Source organism: Wyeomyia smithii, chromosome 1 (genome assembly GCF_029784165.1).
Source record: "Wyeomyia smithii strain HCP4-BCI-WySm-NY-G18 chromosome 1, ASM2978416v1, whole genome shotgun sequence".
Lineage (NCBI taxonomy): Eukaryota > Metazoa > Arthropoda > Insecta > Diptera > Culicidae > Wyeomyia > Wyeomyia smithii.
In genome coordinates, this window is record NC_073694.1 from 185587713 (window position 1) to 185610060 (window position 22348).

The 22348-nt window shown below is 37.2% G+C and overlaps 1 protein-coding gene and 3 non-coding genes across 6 annotated transcripts in view; 1 reads left to right on the plus strand and 3 right to left on the minus strand.

Moving 5' to 3' along the window:
• LOC129721233 (rootletin) overlaps positions 1–22348 on the plus strand; it is a 126690-nt gene that overhangs the window by 102194 nt on the left and 2148 nt on the right. For all 3 annotated transcript variants that reach the window (XM_055673772.1, XM_055673596.1, XM_055673686.1), the window contains exons 4-10: positions 4490–4699; positions 4763–5467; positions 5530–5681; positions 18348–19029; positions 19328–20198; positions 20256–20441; positions 20504–22305. In XM_055673772.1, coding sequence (XP_055529747.1) covers positions 4490–4699; positions 4763–5467; positions 5530–5681; positions 18348–19029; positions 19328–20198; positions 20256–20441; positions 20504–22305 — 4608 coding nt within the window. The remainder of the gene's footprint in view (positions 1–4489; positions 4700–4762; positions 5468–5529; positions 5682–18347; positions 19030–19327; positions 20199–20255; positions 20442–20503; positions 22306–22348) is intronic.
• Positions 6438–6510, minus strand: Trnar-ucg (transfer RNA arginine (anticodon UCG)). The gene has a single exon. It is a non-coding gene; the product is annotated as a tRNA-Arg (tRNA).
• On the minus strand, positions 18214–18285 carry Trnah-gug (transfer RNA histidin (anticodon GUG)). Its single transcript has one exon. It is a non-coding gene; the product is annotated as a tRNA-His (tRNA).
• On the minus strand, positions 19103–19174 carry Trnag-ucc (transfer RNA glycine (anticodon UCC)). The gene has a single exon. It is a non-coding gene; the product is annotated as a tRNA-Gly (tRNA).

Consider the following 22348-nt stretch of genomic DNA (forward strand, 5'->3'; position numbering starts at 1 on the left):
AGTAGAGCGGCGTTCTGGCGAAAGTCCTCGCATATTGAAACTAGACCGAAAAAAACACTATGTTCGCACAGAGATGACTAAGTTAGGGTAAACAAACGTACGCAAACAAGTCGAAGCACAGAGATCAACTCACGTTTGAAAAGCGCCATTTTTTCAGTGTGCCCAGATTCTGTGGTGCGGTCTATATTCGTTTTTTTTTTGACGTAGGACTACGTCTAACCGCACTATATCGAGATACATTCTGAGGAAACTAAAATCCAAGATGTAACGTCGGGATGAAAGATTTCAAACGGTAATACTGATGTAACTACATGATGGATCACAATAATCAATATGTCGTTGGATTGATAGAACGATGGACAATTTTGTGATTCTTCATATATCATTGTTACTTAATTGTTAAACAGTGAAAATTAATGAAAAGTTTCAAAGTCGTATTTTCACGAACAATGTACCAATCACATGCGAGCACTCCTGGCACAGACTTCATGAGTGGACACCAACTGCCTGCTATGACAACCTCTATTCAGTGGCAAAACAAAATTTGACAGAATCTCCCCGTCCCAATAGGTCAACTAATATTTGCTTCCATGAACCTAAACTATTTTGATGTCTTGAAAGTGAAGTTTTTTCGGAAAGTTCGTAACAACCTCCTTTATCAGACAATTGAACGATCTGCTGTGAGAATGTTATTAAAACTGATGTCTTGAAGAAAAACATGCTGACACAGGCAACAGTACTGCACCGAGCCATGTATGAGAAGAAGGTCGCTCGTCGTCAGTGCAGTAGCACTCGATTGCCATTTGTGTGCAGTCAAGCCAAGTGGAAACAATGTAGCTGCTGTCGACGTACAGTGGTGCGTGTTCGCACACTACGGTGTGCGGTCGGGGATAAAATAATTCTGTACGCAACAGCATATCACGATGCTGGATGTTGCATCCAATATGTGATTACAACTGAACGGATTTTGACCAGCAATGCTTCGATCGAACAACGACGGTTGCCAAAGCATGTGATACAATAATTAACATATCATTGTACATTGAACAGTAAAATAGTAAAAAGTTCAATTGAAATCCACTTTTTCTAGTTCAGTTTCGCAGCTTTTAACCAACACGAGCTCGATTTATATAGCTGCAACAGATGTTTTCTCATCGTTCTAAAGTGCTTATTGCCTAACTACCCCTGAACAGATTTCAAAAAGCGATGTCTTGATCGACAGGTAGAATATTGCGAAAGATTGTTATATAATAATAAAATATCTCTTGAACAAAAGTTGAGTTAAAAATCGTGGACATTCTACTAATCAGAAGCTTGCTACCCCGTTGCTCGTTTCGTTTTGGTTGTCGTGATGAGTAGATGGCATTTGAACTGCAACCGTAGTGATTTTCATATCCATGTTTCATGATAAAAACTTCTTTCAAACTCCTAAAATTAGAAGTTGCATTGGGTTGCTGTCTTTTTGAATTCCACACTTTGTTTTTTCTCATATTTATTTAAATGACCAACTATAGGCTATTTAAAAGACAATAGAAAACCAATATGCTTCATAAATTTTTTTAAACAGATAGTTCAGATAGCTCGTTTAAGCTGTACTGATGGTTATATGTTTCCAGTTAAATAAATTTAATTCAATATGACAATCCTAGTTGCATTACGCGGTTGTGGTATAGAGAAAACCCAAATTATATGCATCTTGCCGTTAGGTTTTAAACATTCATATTCGTATTTTTCAATTACAAAAATATTACATCAGCATCTGCAAGCAACTATTACTAAACATATAAACACAACCTATCGCACAACACAACATATAAACACAACCATGTAAAGATACTAAACATATGAACACAACCTACCATTGCCGGACTTGTAATTGAACAACATTATGCAAACATTTAGACAGTTGGAGAGGTTAATGTTGTTTATCAAACCGAGCTTGGTTTATTTTTGAAAGAAACAGACGGATGACTTTCAAATATGGCATTTTGTTGTTTGTTTTTTTATTGGTATCTTAAAACTGATTAATTTTTTTCTGGTTCTGCTATCAATTTCAAAATTTTTGTAAATATAGATTTTCCACGAAAAACTGCAACTCTTTATCGTCACTTTTCCAACGAACTTGTAAATACAGGATTTTTTTATGTGACATCTTTGCTAAACAGTTGTGAGAAACTGACAATGATGCTGCTTTGGAATCGGTGAGTGAGCTATCTTTCACAAGCGCAATTGAAGATGAAAGGAAGTTTACTTTCTACTAAATCGTTCTTAATTAAGACCTATATAAAAATTGCCTTTTCGCGTGTTGAAGAAATTTGACTGCATTAGGATGAAAGGTATTCATCAATGTTAAAAACAGTATTTTTTCTTCTCAAATAGATGTCCTTAAATAAATAATCAGAATTTTTTCAGTTGTCAAAATCGGACCATGTTCAAAGTAAACGCTTTTCTTTTTATGACTTTCTGGTGGCATATGACCTCAACAATATGTGGCCACCAATGAACTAGTTTTAGGATTGTAAATTGTTAGAGGTCTCGCTTGATGGATTAAGGCTCAATAATCTGAAAGTATCCGGAACGCAACGGGGACAGGTCCGCAGGAAGCCTTCAACGACCTAGACACTTGATATGACCCTTCCGAGTAATTAGAGGTATAGCACGGTATTAAGTACTGCTTTGATCATGTCTATTTTGGTTTCGGTTGCGGCAACTTAATAACCAAAATGGCTTTCTTTTGGTGGTTGATGAGTTTGAATTGGTTAAAAGCAAAACAAGAAAACTATAAATTATGATTAGACATAATCGCTCGTTTTTGGCTTATGTGTGCCAAAGTCGAACCGTGTCGAAAGTGAAACGTGGTCAAATCGAACAAAGTCTGAATTCTCTAAATGAAATATAAAACTATCGTAGTCCTACGTCAAACATGCGGTCGTGTCTTGGATACCACCCTCGTACTATTTCTTCTCGGTGTTATTTGTTATTCGGCATTCCCCACCCCCAGTCCCTGGCTAATTTCGATAAACGAACTGAACCGATAAAATACCGAACGCACCTGTAAAATATACCGGTGGTAGAAAATGTAGGTTATAAATGAGCCTGCCAGTACCGTCCAAATCTAAGCCAAATTAGCTAGATTACTTACGAAAAATGTTAACACCAGTAGGAGTAAAATGGCAAATTAAATTAAATTCAAATTAAGCAAGCACTTTGGTAAAAATTGACAAAGTTAGGGTAAAACTAACAGATCTTACAGAACAGGTGTTAGTTTGATGCTTTTTTGCAGGAATACCGGTATTATTGAACTTGACCGATGAATTATTGTAAAAAAAAACGAACGACTTTTTTTTGATTAGGTGTGTAAGTAACGAGTACGATATTTTGAAGAAAATACATGTTGAATACCCATATAATTAAAATGTTATTAACGAAGAAAAATCGTAAGCTGTTCTTAAAATTTCTTACAAATTTTTGTTATTTTTTTAAAGACAAGTAAAATTTACCTGCTTTATTTTGGAGTACCACGCAAAACTGGGTTCCAGGCACCCACAATGTTTATGAACATAATATTTGAAATTAAATGCGTTTTCTGGATAGTATTAGATCACGTGTCCATCTAGAAGAAAAGAGCATTAGAAATATTTTTTTGTGGAGAATTGCTTGCACTAAAGTTTATCCTTGAAAAAAATTAAACACTTGCTTTTTATACTAAACAGCTAGATAATGTTAATCGAATGAAAATATCATGTAAATACATTGAAAATTTTAGTTTAAAATTATGTTTTTCCTAGCTATACTGGGGTACATTATGTATGTTATTTTGGATTATTTTCAGTTTATGTCGTAATACCTATTCCTATTCTCGATTTTTGTCGATGTTTTTCTCAGAAAGGCTATTCAGAAGTATTAAAATAGACAATAGCCTCAAGAAAATATTGTGCACCTGAAATGGTTTCTCCTATATGTATTCGCATAAACTAGGATTTATCTATATTGGAAAAAATGTAGCTTTTTCTTGTTTGATTTTCAACTTATTACAATTAGTCTTAGAATAATTATTAAATGCCGCAGTGTAAATGTTGGTTTTAAAAAACACAATTAGCCAACGCGATACTATTGTAAAAACTCGCATGGTAAGCTAAGGGTTACAGCAACCATCTATAAATAAACTGACTGAAGTGTTCTACATTACCATAGAAAAGCTCGCAGGAAATCTTACCGCTTACTATCGCTTTAAAAACATAACGTTTGTCAGACAAATCGACCAACTGGATATTAGCTTACTTTAGGTTCAAAATCAGGGCGTGATGAGCGGGTTATTCAGCAGCCTCGATTGCTGAATTCGGTTACCTCCATTTATACCTTGTTACGAAACTAACAGCCGGCATAATTGGTCTGATCCTGATCCTAAAACCTCAACTGTATTGTAAACATAAGAAAAGGAAAATAAAATAAGTTATGTGTTTTCTTACTTTTTGGTTAAAATGTCTAGGCTTTCAACGATTATTACAACAACGAGCATACCAGGCTGCTTAAAATGTGGCGCGAAGTCGTAAATATGAAGCGCATGTTTAAGGAGATGACTTCGACCACAAAGATGGAGTTAGGCCGAATGCAGCTGGAGCTAACCGGAACTACCCGTGAAGTATCTGGTGCCTGCAGTGGAGTTTCTGTGAATCTGAAGCAATCATCTAGAATAGAGGTTTGAAGCAATGCAATCCACCCGCGTGTTCATTTATTTTACTAAAAAATTGTTGTTCCGTAGGAAGCACAGCAAATGCACATTGAACGGGAAAATATCGAACTGAAGTCGCAGCTGGGTGAGCTTAAATTGCAGCACGAAAACGCCAAGCATGAAATTGCTCAGCGAGATCAACGACTTCAGCAGATGTTGCAGAACCTTAAACTGATGGAAGAACGCAACGCCCAAGCAGAGGGTCAAGTTGGACAGACGCAGCGTTTGAACGATGAATTAGAACGTCTGCAGGGTGCGTTACGTGACATAGCGCACGCAGTGGTGCAAGATGCCGAGACATCAGCAGCAAACGTTGAAACGGACAACAACATTTCGGCGCACCATCTTCACCTATCACAGTCGGGTAGTGGACTTACGGCTCAACCCAGGTCACCAAAGCGCGGCACCCTCCGGACATCGCAAGCTTTCGCCGAGGGAACCATTTCCGCCGTACAGGCGGCATTGCACAAGTATCAATTATCCATTCATGACTTGCAGGTAAAGCTGCAATCCAACAGCGACGCCCTGACAGCCAGCAAGAAACAACTGGAAAACTGCGAGCATACCCGTGAAGTCCTGACCGGAAAGGTATCCGAATTGACCGAGAAGCTGGACTCGGCCAACCATCAACTGTCGGAGTTGTACAAAGAGCGGGATAGTTTACAGAAGACGCTAGACGGACTACGCACTGATAAGCACTCCGTTGAAAGGGGAAAAGCAGAACTGAATTCGATCGTAAGATGTTTTGCGTTTAAGTCAGAGTAAGGAGAGGATCTAAATTACCGTGTTTTTTCCAGGTTGATAGTCTTAATACGGATTACGAAAAACTACAACACGTCAATAGTAAACTACAGAAAATGTACGATTCGTTAGAGGACGAGAAAAAGATGGTGGAAAGCGAACTGCAGCGTGTACAAAAGGATAAGGACCTTCAGGAAATGAATCTCAGGTTGGTAACACTTCAATACATAGGTAAACATTATTATAATACAGCATGTTGGAAATAGCAACTCTGATCAAATTACTGCTCATCGAAATTTGTTTAAAATTGTGTTTTCGACGTAGAATTACGTTTTACGACAACATATATAGGGATACAAATTCAAAAACCGGAAACGTCGAGAGCGTCACGAAAATTGACCACTTTCAAATGCTCAAAACTCAGTCAGTTTGCAAAAGATTTCCTTAATTCTCATAGCAATCGATTGGAAAACTAACACACAGATTTTGATCCATCATTTACAGGAAAGTCTATCGTTATCTAAGAATTAATACTGAAATTTACGGTTTCAGACTATCGAATTGATTTATTCCAATCGAGTGTATTCCTTAACCTCTTGCAAAAAGTATTTCAACATAAGACTGTGTAATTCTCATACGAAGCCTCTTCAACTTTTTTAACTCTAATATTATATTTATTTAAGCCTAACTGGGCCGAATGTCATTTTGGAGCAGGCTCCTCCTCAAACGGACATAAAAACCCTCTGAACTTTTCTTCTTCAAAATATAACTTAAAAACCTCGAAATCGATGTAACTTAAAACTAAAACGTACATTAGAGATCTATCTATATATCTAACTAATGAAATTGAAGGGTGATGAGTCTTTGGAAATCATCAAAACCAGAGAGAATAAGGATCAATTTTAATTGAGGTTGAGTTGTGGCAGCAATATAAGTAAACCCAAAAAAAAAAAGAGAATTCTTACGACCGTGACAGGACTCGAACCTGCAATCTTCGGATCCGAAGTCCGACGCCTTCTCCATTAGGCCACACGGTCAGATAATCTTAAGTTGTTTAAAGCTATTTTTGTGCTACAGCATGAAATTGATAGATGAGACGAAGGACAGTGGAAAAGCAGTGAGGTAAAACGTTACGTTTATTCATCGCTGTATGAACCACATTTGTAGTGCTTTATAGAGTGGCAATATGAAAGATGGGCGAATGTAACTTATTTTTCTGTTATGATTCCCAAGAGAGAAGGACGCGTCATCCCTCATATAGATAGATCGTTTCTCATATAGATAGGTATAGTTAGGTATAGGGTGTCCCAAAAAAAATCAATGTTGAAAAAGTCAAGGTGCTCAGCCCAAAATTGAAAGATAATATTATTCATAGCATTTTTGTAAAATATTTCGACTTGCTAAAAAATTGTTTTCCGGTTGCCCAAACGTGATTTATGAAAAAACTTATTTTTTAAAGCTACAAACCAACTATTTTGCACTTTTTTCAATTCTGTTAGATTCCTACATTTATCCATATATTTTTTTTTTAATTTTGTGAGGTTGTTTTTGAATATTTTGCATTGTTCTGTTCAGCATTGAATGTCTGACGGACGGCTCACCATTGAAATTTTCCAGCAACACTGCTACAGCATGCTGCTTAAATATGAGAAATAATTTCGCGTGGAATTAATTTTCAAAGTGTGATTTTTGCTCATAGAATCTTCGGGGAAGCCTACAAGATAAATTAAAGCGATATTATATATTTCTCATCACATGGTTGAATTTGCAACAGCAGCATGCTGCAGCAGTATTGCTAGTAAAATTCAATGGTGAACCGTTCGTCAGATATTCAATCAGTCTGGGGTGAATTTTTTTTCACAAGCAAGGTAGCGCCTTGCGGTCTTCAGAGAGTTTTTCCCAGGAAAATTTCCTATAAATATCATGTATTGATATATTTTTAGGAGCCAACTGGACATCTCTATAGAAAAAATTTTGAAAAAGTGGTTTTACTCATATAAAATCGTATGGAAGCTTTAAAAATCGGGCGCAAATCGGGCGTTTCACCGATCGATCTGAAAAATTACACAGTTGTTTTAGGACCCATAAGGAGCACGAAAAGTGCATGGGAGCGAAAAAATAACGCCATTGCTTTTTTCCCATATAACCGTGTCTCAGTCTAGTGGACACATTTTCAGACTTAAAAGTAGTTTACGTAAGCACTTTGGCATAGGTTTTATTCAAAGCACTGTAGCTCAGAAATCTTCGGTTGTATAGAAAAACTATCCGAGAATCAATCGTAGGAAAGCAGCTGTATTGCTTTAGAAAAAAAAATGGACACCTTGAACTATTTTTCAACAAGATGTACTTTAAATTAACACTAAATTTAAATCTACGAAGAAAATAGAATTTGTATGGAACTTTTTTTCAATGAACCCTGAAGTTATAACGAATCTTTCGGCAAAAAGTCCAGGATGGAGAAATGAATGACATATCTTTCATGGAAGGTTAGGTTTTACAATATTTTTAATTTCAACATTTTTAAAATATTTGTATAACAACGGTGTTGGAAGAATGAAGACATTTCAAATCAAAAACTGTTAGTTGATCGTTCAGTATAGAGAAATTGAGGACTTTCACGAGAATAATTAATCGAAATTCCAATGATGCAATATGATTTTAACAGTAATTCAATATCATAAAGCTCTTGGCCACTAACTTTCTAAATGTCTCCGTTTATGAAATATTTTGAAATGATGCTTGTGAACTGAGAGCTTTTTGTAAAAAAACACATTTTTCGTAGGTTATTAGTGGTCTCCGGACACAAGCATAAATTATATGAAATGTATGATCAATCTAGCACAATTCATTCTTTGATAGCAAAAAGATAAGATAATTAATTCAAAAGTTATCTCCGTCCTTGAAATTATTCAAACCATGGAAATAAATCTCCGTGAATACGAATATAACCGTAACTTCGGAAGAATTCATCCAATATTTTTGCTGTCAAAGAATGACTTGTGTAACATTGATCATTAGGGTGTCGAAAAAAAATCGATGTTGAAAAAGTCAAGGTGCTCAGCCCTGAATTGAAAGATAATGTTATTTATAGCATTTTTGTAGAACATTTCGACTTTCTAAAAAATTGATCTCCGGTTGCCCAAACGTGATTTATGAAAAAATGACTTTTTTAAGCTACAAACCCACTCGTTTTCACCTTTTTCAATTCTGTTCGATTCCTAAATTTTCCATTTTTTTTTATTTTTGTGGGGTTGTTTTTGAATATTTTGCATGGTTCAGTGCAGCATTGCATTCAGTTATTTGACTCATAGAGCCCATTAAACATCACAGAAAAATTAATTTTTTAAATATTTTTATATAAAACCGCTCAAAACACATATGATTTTTTTTTCATAAACTAAAAATTCTCATTGCAAAGGGGGATTTACGAAAAAAATTACATGAACAAATATACTTGATATCTTATCGGGAAGCTGAGATATTGGCATTTTTATATGCGATGAAAAACTAACTATTTTTTTCAATTTTTTTTATCTCACTCATTGGTAGATTGATCACCCATCTTTCTACTTCAAAAGATGCATTTTTGAATATCCTGCAACTTAACCGAACATACCTTATGGCTATAATCAACGTTCGAATAACTATTTAGGAAATTATACGCACAAACGGCAAAACAACATTATGCAATGGGGATATTGAGCTTCAGTGGCATTTTTGACAAAATGCATAGTTTTTCATCACATGTAAAAACGCCAATATCGCAGCCCCCCTGATATCAAGGATCTTTTTTCATAAAAATTTTCGACTTGAATCCCGCTTGGCAGTAAAAGTTTCAGTTCTTGATCAAAAAATTCACTTTTTTGTGATGTTCAATGGGCTCTGTGAGTCAAATAACTGAATGCGATGCTGAACCAAACCATGCAAAATATTCAAAAACAACCCCACAAATTGAAAAAAATTATGGAAAAATTGCGGAATCGAACAGATTTGAAAAAAGTGCAAAGGAGTGGGTTTGTAGCTGAGAAAAGTCATTTTTTCGTAAATCACGTTTGGGCAACCTGAAAACAATTTTTTAGAAAGTCGAAATGTTCCACAAAAATGCTATAAATAACATTATCTTTCAATTTAGGGCTGAGCACCTTGACTTTTTCAACATCGATTTGTTTTGGGACAGCCTATTCTCCAGACACAAGTATAAATTATATGAAATGTGCGATCAATTTAACACAATTCATTTTTTGATAGCAAAAAGATAAGATAAATAATTCAAAAAGTATCTCCTTACTTAAAATTCTTCAAACCATGGAATGTATCTCCGTGAATACGAATATAACCGTAGCTTCTGAAGAATTCATCCAATATTTTTGCTGTCAAAGAATGACTTGTGTTACATTGATCATACATATCAATGAATCCTAAATTATTCCGGATAATCAAGTCTAAAATTCCGGATAATCAAGAAAAAAAAATTAAAAAGAGAGACCCACGAATAATTTACAAAAAAAGTATGTTTTCATAAAAAAATCGAATTTCCCTAACATAATTTCGAGATACCTCTGTAACGGATGCATTTACAAAGTGGCCAAGAGTTTTATGATTTAATTATTCTTTTTGAAGTCGAAATTGAAAAAAAAAAATCCTTAAACTCAACTTTCAAGTAAAAATTTGTCTTTGGCGCCATCCATAAATTACGTAACGCAAAAAAACCCGATGTTTGGACCCCCACCCCCCATATGTAACGAAACGTAACGCCAACACCTACCCCCCATAAAAATTACGTAACGCTGCAGAAGGATTTCCTTGATAAAAATGCTTGATTTTGGAGAATCTCTCCAGAGATTTTTCGTTACGTAACGTTTAACTCACCTCTTCCCCCTCCCCTGTGTAACAAATCGTAACGCTCAAGGATACCCCCCTCCCCTCTATGAGCGTTGAACTTTTTTCCAGAAGTTTTGGAATAATGTCATGTTTACCGGATCGTCAATTTGAGCAAAAAATAATTTTTTTTCGTATCAACGTAAATTACTGTATTTAACTTCTAATTTTCTGAATTTTAATTCGAAGTAACTTGAAAATGAATGCATTGAGGAAAATAATCATTATGGACTTTTTGATTTGAAATGTATATCTGAATCATTTGAAATTATTAGAATATCAATACAAGTCGGACTTGTTTATCCGGAGTGTCGAATTTTCCAGATAATCGAGATACCATTTTTTTATAAATTTGCGTTTAACGAACGTAAAATAATCATTTTCTTTCGTTATGTTACTTGAATAATGCAGTGGCGTAACCAGAAATCATTTGTGGAGAAAAAAGAAGTAAATTCTCGAGAAGCAAAAAAATTGACACTGACTGGTTTCACTTAAATCGGATATGTCGTAAACATGCCAGAAAGGACAGAAATTGTAACTAATGGGCTGAAAGAGAAAGTTAAGATAAAATTTCAAAATAAAAGTTAAAAAACAATAATATTTGTGTAAAAATTGATCATTACTGACATAGGACTACGTCTTTGTTTTCTACAAAGTAAAATGAAACCAGCCAAATGTTGGGTTAGATTTAAAGCGGTAATTACAATCAATATATCGTTAGGATTTTAACAATCAATATATCGTTAGACAGATAAAATAATGGACAATTCTCAAATATACAGGGAGAAGACAAAATGATTGAGACAAGTGAAATTTTATCAATTTTTAAATTGCCACTTCACGAGAATCAATTTTGATGAAACAGGTTTCATTTCACTGGGAAACTATCCTAATTTCCTAGTATTACTTAAGAACTTGATGTGATCAAACTACACCGGAAATGTTATGGATTTTAGGAGTATGAGTCAAAATATACTTTCTTGCAACGCGTAGAACTTTTTTGGCATCTTGTTTCTTTTAGGTTCATATGTTGCCAATGAACTAGAAATCATTCCGAGTTCATTGGTACCCATAGATCGAAGAAGAGTGTTAGGTAACTAAATTGTCTATCTAAAAAATTTCATTTAAAAAACATCTGAGATAACCGATATTTTAAAAATTACTTTTTGTTCCTAAAATTATAGTTTTTCAGTGTAGGTTCTTAAATTCATTTTTTTAATATTCCTAAATTAAAGTTCAGAGAATTTTATATAAGATATTCATTGACTACTATTCTTTGTCTCTCATCATTATTTAGATATATTGATTTATAAGAAAAGGTTTGAATACTTCAAACCTTTTCAAATGATAGTCCAGATAAATAAAAAAAAAAGAGTAACAGAAGAAATACACGGTGACAAAAAAGTCCAGTCACACTTTTTTGGGGTCGCCTGTAGCCTACACGTTGCATCTCTCTGGTGCCATCTATATGTCAAATGAAAGGGTTAACTTTGCTGCCCAAAGTGGCAGAGTTTCGTTTCTGTGCAGTTTGTTTACATTGAGTTGTGAGCCATGGCAGAGTTAAGAGCAGCTGTTATCGCTGAATATGTGAAAGAGTACAAACCCGGACACATATTCAAACACCTAAAACCGCTCGGAATCAACCGGAAATTCGTGTACCGGACCATAAATCGGTACCTAGAGACCGGAGGCACCGAGGACAAGGCACGATCTGGACGACCAAAGTCTGTGAGAACTCAAAGGCTGAAAATGATTATACGAGACCGGATTCGCCGGAATCCCGCCCAATCTGCACGGAAGCTGGCCAGGAACCTTAAAATGAACCGAGAATCAATCTGCCTGCTTCTGCGCAAGGATTTAAAACTTACACCGTACATAAAACAGGTGGTTCATGGGGTTACCAAAGCTACAAAGGACAAGAGGTACCAACGGTCGCGGGAGTTGCTCGGTTGGCGCCTAGTAACGAGATTATTTTTTCGGACGAGAAGCTGTTCGTTTTGGAACAAACGGTCAATCGCCAAAATAATCGAGTTTGGAGTGTGAGCCTCAAGCAAGCTCCTGCGGGCAAGCTGAACGTTTCCCGGTTCCAAAATTAGACGTCAGTGATGGTTTGGGGAGCCATTTGCAAGAGAGGTAAACTGCCTCTTATTTTTATCGATTAAGGGGTCATACTCAACGCAGCGTGCTACCTGGACACGGTTTTGAATAAAAATGTTCTGCCTCAAGCTGAACTATTGTTTGAAGACGATTACTACTGCTTCCAGCAAGATGGCGCCCCATCCCACACCGCAAATGTTGTTCAGGCGTGGTATGAGGAAAACTTGACCGATTTCATTTCGAAGAATGAACGGCCTCCGTCGTCTCCGGATCTGAATCCACTGGATTATTTCGTATGGGGATACATGATGTCGAAGCTGAAAGACTATAAAATAACAAATTTGGAGCAATTCAAGCGAGTTATCACGAAAATCTGGGACGAGATGCCGATGGAGCACGTGCGCGCCGCTTGCGAAGACTTTCCGAGACGTCTGAGGCTGGTTCGATCAGAGAAAGGTGGTGTAATTTCGAGATATCATCTGTGAAGTATCTTTATGAGTGACTGAATAAAGCTACGAAAGCCAGATTCAGATTTTCTTCTTTTTCTTTGAAATATTGAGATTTTCCTGTGTAACCGGACTTTTTTGTCACCCTGTACATATACAAAAACATTACCCCAAGGTTGACGTAGAACTACATAAAGCTTTTTGGTTCTTTCCTTGTTGTATTCGAAAGTGATTAATCACAATAAATTTACCGAACACTAATAAAATACCTCTCTGGAAAAAATATATGGCCTAATACCAGCTTGCATGCAAGTGTTGCACCGAACGGCTACTGCTGATATTCGCTGCTGCTTAGTTAGGACCGTCCAGATGGCCATCCACAAGTAAACTGATTGGTGTGAGCAGAAGCGGGCTCTAAGAGTGCATTCCCGGGTTTACCAGCTATATAATTCTGTCGACCGTGCTAGGGAAAGCAAGCATCAAGCGACCAGTTAAGATCGAAGTCTGCGTTTCAACAAGGCTTGACAATTTTCACTAGTACAATAGTTTGAGTTATCAAATTACAATTTTCTGCATTTGGACGGATGCAAAGATGATACCCCTCGTAGCATTTGGTCACAAAATCTCACCCCCTCCTCCGCTCGAAGAAAAACGTTTAAAAAAAACAAACTGTAACATTTATAAAATAAATATTTGAAGAAAATAGAATTTATTTATCACTCATACAGTTGTGACGGCATTTCATATGATGTTGACTGCGTTCATATTGCTTTCTTATTTTTAATGACTATAATGCAAGTCAAGCTATTTTTATTTCTATTTCAAGCAGTAAATGTGGAGCTGACGATTGAAAAATGTACTAACTGGGGAAATAATCAATTAGAAATTTACGAAAAATATAGTCCAGCAGCTGGGACTCGAACCCACAACTTCTATATAACTGTCTTCTGCTTTGCAAAAATTGCCTTTTCGTAGGAGAACAACAGGTGTTTATACAACTCCATACGGTCCATATCTCTAGAAAACACATAAAAAATATTCACGAATTCGCCCAAACAAAATCGCTGCTCACCAGCTTTGAAAACAAACGAGTATCTAGTTGTGAATGTAAGCGATTGTTTATGTGCTAGAAGAGCTTTCAGAAGATTGCTGAAAATTCCACCGATAAAAAGATTTGAGCTCCCACTGCATGGCTTTGTGTGATGTTCACTCGAAAAAAAAGCAAAACATTAAAAAAAAACATTTAAAAAACCTTAAAAGTTGCTGTAATTGTACATAGTTATACATAATTTAATTATGTTTCTCATTGTAAATATATCAATTTTACATTAAATATCATTGTCCAGAACAAAAAAAAAACATCGTTTTTGCCATTTTTACCATGAAAAAGGGGGGTCGTTATGTATCTTAACAGCATTTTCAGACATTTTTCCCATTCATTTAGAAGTCACTGAAAATGTTTTTCATGGTAAAATTATTGTCGGTGGTAGATTCAACAGCAAAAATCGTTGTTAAAACATGGTAATGACAACAATCGTTTGCAAGCTTGCAGTAAAAATACCGTGTTTTTTATGGTTACAATAAAAAACACTGTCCGTTTACTGTTCTCACCGCAAAATACATCGTAATTTTTTTTCGGGCAAGTGTATTTTAGTATACATCTATTCTGCAAAAAATGGTCTTAAAAAAATGCTATGTCGATTTCAATCCAACTCCTCCCCACCTTGTCAAAGCTTGTCACAAAACGATCATACCCCCCCTCCCCTTTCCCTATTGCTAATGCTACGTCATTAAATTATGCTCCCTTAGCATTTGAAATGGACATTTTTTTTCCATTTTCCGTTTTTAGATTTTCATTTTACACCCCTATGAAGTAAAACTTCCTGAGAGACATAGTTCTACGTTAAAAAAAGTTTCGTGATTTCTGCTAGGGTGCTCCAAGAGGAAAAAAAAACTACCAAAAACAATACCCATAATCAATTATTTCATATTTCGATGGTTTCTTGACGGGTTTTCAACCTTTGGGTACCAATAAACTCAGAATGATTTCTTGTTTATTGCTAACATATGAACCTAAAAGAAACAAGATATGAGAATGTTAGAATGTTATGAAAACTGATATTTTGAAAGAAAACATGCTGGTACAGTCAACAGCCAGCTGTACCAAGTGAAACACGCACAGCATTAGGAGATGTGCGTGCTTTACGAAGCCTTGTCGGAGCAATCGGTGTTAGATGCTCGTCTTCGGCTCGGCACGCAACAAATGAAGAACAGCACATCGAATATCTCTGCCATGGTGCATTTTCTTGGTTTGGTTTTGGTTTTTCGCCAGAAGGCGGAGAGTGTTTGTAGTTATTTATGTAGAGATTTCTATTTCTAACAGATTTCTATAAATAACATATCTGTACAATTCCGCAAAAAAACGTGCAACCAGTTTAATCGACTATTTTTGATTTGGCTGAAATTTTGCATAGACGTTGGACAAAAGATGCAATTTTGTGCTATTGGTTAAATTTTTTGGAACACGACTAATTTTTTGAGAAGCCGTTTAAAAATGGTATTTTGGCAAGGAATTGATGATACAAATATTTTTAGAGACAAAACAGCTTGTTTGATCGGTGTACCGTCTTTGGCAAAATTGTAGATAATAATTTCGTCTTTGAGCAATGCTCGCTGAGACTAGGCCACTAGGTGCACAAGGTCTTTCAAATTAAATATAAATGCGCATAGTTATTAGAAATAGAGAGAAAATGATACTGCCATTTTTGTTCGATCGAATTTGTTGACCCCTTAGTCACCAAGGGGTGAGACAGTTTTCAGAAAAGTTGTAATTTAAGCAATTCTTGATGTATTATTTGAGCTATATCTCTGAAATTCGTTATTTAAAGTACCACAAGTAGCACTTTTCTGTAAAGAGGAGTGGTAGGGCTTTCATTTGGAGTGATCAGAATTTTGGCCGCCATCTTGGATTATATCAGAAAAATGCGATTTGGACCCTGTTCGCAACTACCGATTTTCAATTCAAGAGAAGCATCAGAAAGCTGGGAAAAAATGCTATGAGATGCAAGATGAGATGCGAAATATTAGGTGAGCATCAGTGTTAACCTACCAATTAAACGAATTTTTCGAACGAAGTTTTAAAATATTCTATGCATTCCACGCACTCAACCTAGTAGCCATATACTGAGACCAAGTGGATGCGCATGTTATAACCCTTCTATGTCAATATATATCGCAATCAGTTGATTATGGGTGTATTTTCCTAAATAATTATAATTTTTCGAGCTTAAATTAGAAATAACTCGAAAACCAATGCCTTTAGTTTAAATTAGAATTTTCATAAAAATAATTAATCTACCATAAAAAAATATTTTCCATTTCTCCATCCTGGACTTTTTATAAAATTTGCGTATTAACGTCAAGTTTCTTTAAAAAAAAATTTAAAAAAAAATCAACTTTTTTTTTAAATTGAAATTTAATGTTTATTTTCAATTTTTTTTTGGTCAAAAAATTTTTTTTTGTACAGTGTATATTTTTTTTATGATGCATTTTCGATTCGCTACAACTCATTCTCAGACAGTTTTTTTATACAACCAACGGTTTCTGGGCTACAATGCTTCGAATAAAACCGATTCCAAAAGGCATACGCCCTTTTAGAATGTAACTCATGGGCTTACACCCATTTTCTGTATCTCTCCACCTGTGAAAAATGCACAGTTTGCTAAGCCAAATACGTGTGTAAAGTTTCATTCAAATCGAAAATGGTCGATTAAATGGCCCAGGCGATTTGAAGTGATTTTGCTCTATAGTGTTAATAATTTTCATTTTACTTATGCTTATTTACCTTAGGGACAGAGGATGAGCTAAGCAACTTTTCAAATGAACAGTTCCTTCGAACTAGTTGATACTGATTCTTAACCTGCTCTCAATTGCAAATCGAATTTCTTTTAGTTTTATTCAGCAATTTATTACTAAACTCATAAATATCCGGAAATTTATAGCATTTCAAAAAATAATACTGGAGGGAAGAGTTTCTACATATGGCTACTACGTTGATTGCGCGGATTGCATCAATTATCTTAAAACTTCGTTTGGAAAATTCGTTCAATTGATGGGTTAACAATGATGCTCAACTATTTTTTTTTTCTTGCATCTTCTAGCTTTTTTTCAGCTTTCTGATGCTTCTCTCAGATTGAAAATCGGTAGGTGCGAACAGGGTCGAAATCGCATTTTTCTGGTATAATTCAAGATGGCGGCCAAAATTCTGATCATTTCAAATGAAAGCCCTATCATTCCTCTTTACAGAAAAGTGCTACTTGTAGCAGGTTCCATAACAAATTTTAGAGATATAGCTCAAATAAAACATCAAGAATTGCTGAAATTTCCACTTTTCTAGAAACTATTTCACCCCTTGGTGACCGAGGGGTCAACAAATTCGATCAAACAAAAATGGCATTTTTTCTCTATTTCTAACAATTATGTGCATTTATGTCAAATTCAAAAGACCTTGTGCACCTAGTGGCCTGGTTTCAGCGAGAATGGCTCCTTTTCAAAAAAAATTTTTTCCTTTAAACTTAAAAAAAATATTTTTTTTTTAAGTGTAGATTTTTTTTTAAAAGACGAAATTATCATCTACAACTTTGCCAAATACGTCACACCGATCAAATCACAGAGCTCTGAAAATATTCGTACTTATCAATATCTTCCCAAAACAGCATTTTTAAATAGATTATCAAAAATCAATCGAGTTCCAAAAAAAACAAACAAACCAATAGCACGCTTCTGCCCATAGCTCAAACTTCTATGCGAAGTTTCAGCCAAATCAAAAACGACAATTGAAAACATATTAAAACTAAGACATTTTTTGTGGAACTGTTAATTTCCTGTGGTTTGGAAACCCCTTCCATTAACCGAGCATAGGGCCAGTAGAGTAAAGTTTGCATCTCGTTTTCCTTTCATCTTTTCTAACAGAGAATAAAATTCCAAAATTCATAGTTAAAATAATCCATTATGCTTTGCGGTTGGGCCTTCATAAATATAAGACAATTAAAAAATCTAATATATCAAAACAATGAACCATGAAACTACATAACATAAGGTAAAGTTAGTTATAGTTAGTCCCACGAGTCTGAAAATCATCTGAATAACATGAAAAGACGAGAAAATAAATCATTTATTCATCATAATGATGTATTCATGCACTAAACAGTTTTATCTATATGCATCAGCAGCAGTGTATTTTATGTCATTGCATTAGAAAAAAAATGTAAAAAATACAAAAAAAACCAGTCTCATCCGTGACAGTGTTAATTTGCACACTGCCGTGACCAGGATTCGAACCTGGGTTACTACGGCCACAACGTAGGGTCCTAACCACTAGACGATCACGGCTATTGAGACATGCTTATTGCTTGCCAGTAATGACTTTCATAATGTAACCATTTTCTTTACAGAGCTGAAGAGGAACGTTCGAGCCGTCTTCGGGAGGAAACCATCACACTAAGGGAGGAGCTGAACAAACTATACCTAGCGCGTGATTTGCTAGAACAGCAGCGAATCGAATCGGAAGGATTGCTTAATATAATCGAGAAGCAAAAGTTGGAGCTAGAATATGAGCTGGATCGGACCGTTACCGAGCGAGATGGGCTGCTAATTAACCTGGATAAAAAAGGTTCCTCCAACGAGCATTTGGAGATGGAAATTAAGCAGCTTAGAGAAACTATCCTTCAGCTTGAAGATGAACGAGGCAAACTAAAGACACAGGTTTCCGACCATGCAGTAGATTTAGCTACGTTGAAAAAAGAATTGATATCAGCGGAACAAGCTCGATTGGATCTAGATTCGGAAAAGTTGACAATCAGTGAACGATTAAAATGCTTAGAAATGGAAAAGGATAAAATTGAACAGGAGCTGAGCTGCATCGGTAGGGAAAGAAATGATATAAGTAATCAACTGGCCACCATTTCACGTAAGAAGGAAACTATTGGTGAGGAAGTGATGCGGCTCAGACAACGATTGGAACAGGCTAATGAGATGAATGCTAGACTAAATCGGAGCCTGGAAGAATTAGTTAAAGAGAGCGAAGAAAAATCAGTTGCGATCGAAAGTCACGAAAAAGAACTTCAGCGATTACAGGTAGGTAAAAGTTTTCTAAAATTCTTGAGTGTCAAAAACAACGATTGTGGGAGTTTCGATCAAAAACAAATCCTGCGTCGGCCGGGAATCGAACCCGGATCAACTGCTTGGAAGGCAACTATGCTGACCATTACACCACCGACGCTGTGATCAAGACAGTTCTAAAAGCAGTTCAATTTCTAATGGTTGAAATTTCTGTGTTCTGTTTGAGTGTGATTATATTGACTATACACTGAACCAATTCCTAATACCTATTCTGTAACATTGAATATGCATTTTTTTTGTTTCATTATCAAAGGAGCAACTGGCCTCATTACGCAGCGAAAAAGAATCACTGGAGGCTGTGCTGTTCGACACCAACACATCACTAGAGGAAGCCGAAGCCCGCAAGGACGCGCTGGAGCGAGAAAACCAGGATTTGTTAATCAAACAGGAATCACACAAGGCCCTGATCGCTCGCTTGAACAAGGATCTAGAAAACGCGGAACGTCGTGCGCAGGACATTAAAATCCAGCTGACAAACGCAGCTGCCAATCAGGAAGCCGAATTCCTGCAGAAGTTGTCCAATTTGCGTACTTTTGGCGAAGAAAATATCAAGAAGCTGAATGAGGAAAAGGAAGCCATTCGAAGTTCGTTAGAAAAACGAATGAGCCAAGCTTTGCAGGCAATGCAAGGATCAAAGGACGCGGAAATTCAAGCACTCAAAGAGCAGTTTGAAACACTCCAGATGCACCTCGAAGCTCTAAATCAGCAGCATGAAGAAACGATTCTTCGGGCGGAGAACGAAAAACAGCAAGCGCTACTAATTGCACATCGAGACAAGCAAGCCGTTATGGAGAAGTTGGACGGCGTAACTCGAGAGCTCAAGCTAGAGCTCGACAACAGTGACCGGTTAAAGAGAGAGATGATGGCTCGTCAGGAAAAGGACCGAACCACCATTGGCTGCTTACGCGACGAAATTTCCAAGATGCGTGCCAAAATGGAGGAAGCTCGCATCAGAGCCGACGAGGAATTGAACCGCCTAGAAGTAATGCAGGGCGCGTTGAGAGAAGAGAAAGATGCTGCTACGAAAGAAATTGAAGAACTGAAGATCCAAGTGAGGTTGGCAGAGGACCGCTGCGATGCTGTTCACCTACAATTACAGGATACTCACCGAAAGCTGAAGGAAGGTTAGTATGATTTAACAAAATAAATAACACTGAATGAGTGCTAAAATTCAATTACAGCGGAAAATTGTATTGATTCCACGAGGAAAGAATTAACAGACACACGAAGAACGTTGGCTGATAGTAATATCGAACGTGACAAGTATGCGAACAGTAACAAAGAGTTAAGGGATCATGTGAAGCGAGTCGAAGGACAACGTCGCGAGCAGGTCCGTTCAATGGATGATGCTCTACAGAAAATTGCCGGTATAATCTTGCGATTCAACAATGAAAAAAGTTTTTTTTTTTTGATAATGCATTTATTACAGGTCTTGAAGAATCTCGCAATCTACTGGAACAGGAGAAGGTTCGACTGCAGACTATTCTGAAGGAAACAGAGCATAACATGTCTAAAATGGGACAGGAATTGTCGACAGCACAATGTAACATTCAGAAATATCAATCACAGACAAACCAGAACGATGCTGCCGAGAAAGAGCTTCAAGCGCGGCTAGCAAATGAAACAGAAGAAAAGGAACGTACTTTACAGGAACTACACCAGATCAAGAAACAGCTGGCTGACTTGGAGGGATCACTGTGTGCCACCCGTCAGGAGCTGGGCCGTGTTCGTTGCAAAGCCAACCAGGACGAACATCGCTTCCATCAGCGTGAACAAGAACTATGCGCTAGGATGGAAGATGGCAGAGGGCGAGAAAAACGGTTAGAAGATCAAAAGCATAATCTAGAGGTTTGTCTAGCGGATGCTACACAACAGATTCAGGAGTTAAAAGCAAGGCTAGGAGGATCAGAGGGGAGGGTTCGAGCATTAGATGAACAGATGGTTCAGCTGGAAGCTATCAAGAAGGAAACGGAAAACAAATTGAGCTCAATCGGGCATACTTTGCGTCGCATCGCCGGTATTCAGATGGACGGTTCGGTAAGTTTACCGTACCGGTTGCTTAGTCCATCCAGGAGATACAGTCCGGCTCGTGGACGAAGCGAACGGGACGAATTTCATCATCATCATCACCATCATCACGAAACTCGCAGTTTATCGGGAGATAATGCGATCATCGATGTCGATCCGGAGATGGTTCGCAAAGGAGTGCGTACGTTAATGCAACAGGTGGCCCAAATCGAACGCGAACGGGATGACTTTAAAGTGCAGCTGTGCTCATCCAAGAAACAACTTCAGGAAAGTTGCGACAACCAGATGCGTTTAGAGGGAAAAATCTGTAAACTTCAACAGCATAATCGAGCGGTTAACGAAGACAAGACCAATCTAGAGGCGAAGTTGGCACAGAAAATCAGCTCACTTCATTCTACAGAGGAGACACTACGTCAGAAAAATGACGAACTGAATGTCACTCGCGAGAAGGGTATTCATTTAGAACAATCGCTGGCGAGTTTGACCGAAGAGAAGGGACAGCTGGAAGAGCGACTGGAGAAATGTAGACAGCATGCATGTCGTTTAGAATCCGACAAACGGCACTTGCAGGAGGAGCTCACGCGAACCGATGGTCGCGCATCAAAGTTGGACCTGCAACGGGTAGCTTTGGAAGGAGATATTCAACGATTACAAATGGCACTTCAAGAGAAGGATTGTACCATAAGAAATCAACAGGAGCGACTAGAGAACCATCAACGAACTTTAACACAACTTGAGGATCGTTGCGCAGCACTCAAGAGCACCGTTGATCAGCTGAAGGAACGTTTACAGGCTGCAGCCATAACGGAAACGGAACTGCGAGGTGAAATCACTGGCTTACATCGCCACACAGCCGACCAAGGGCATACATTCGCACTCGGACAGGATAAGCTGAAGCAGCTGCAAAAGTCGCTCACGAACAGCGAAAATGAGCGCCGAGTTCTCTCGGAACGGTTGGACGCTTCTCAGCATACGATCAACGAGCTGAGACGCAACCAGCAGGCCGTTCAGGATCAGACGCAGCGTCTGCAGGAGCAAATGGCTGAGTGCGAGGTCCAGAAGTCGGCTCTCGAGTCGCAGCTTAGATTGGCCAAATGGAACCAGGAGAATTCGGAGCAGTTTGGAGCGACCGCTGGTAGCGATCAGGACCTTGCTCGTCAGTTGGTCAACTCTCAGCGGGATCGCACGGAATTGAGGAATAAGGTAAGATTTTAATTTGCTTTCATGTTAATTGACATCACTAATA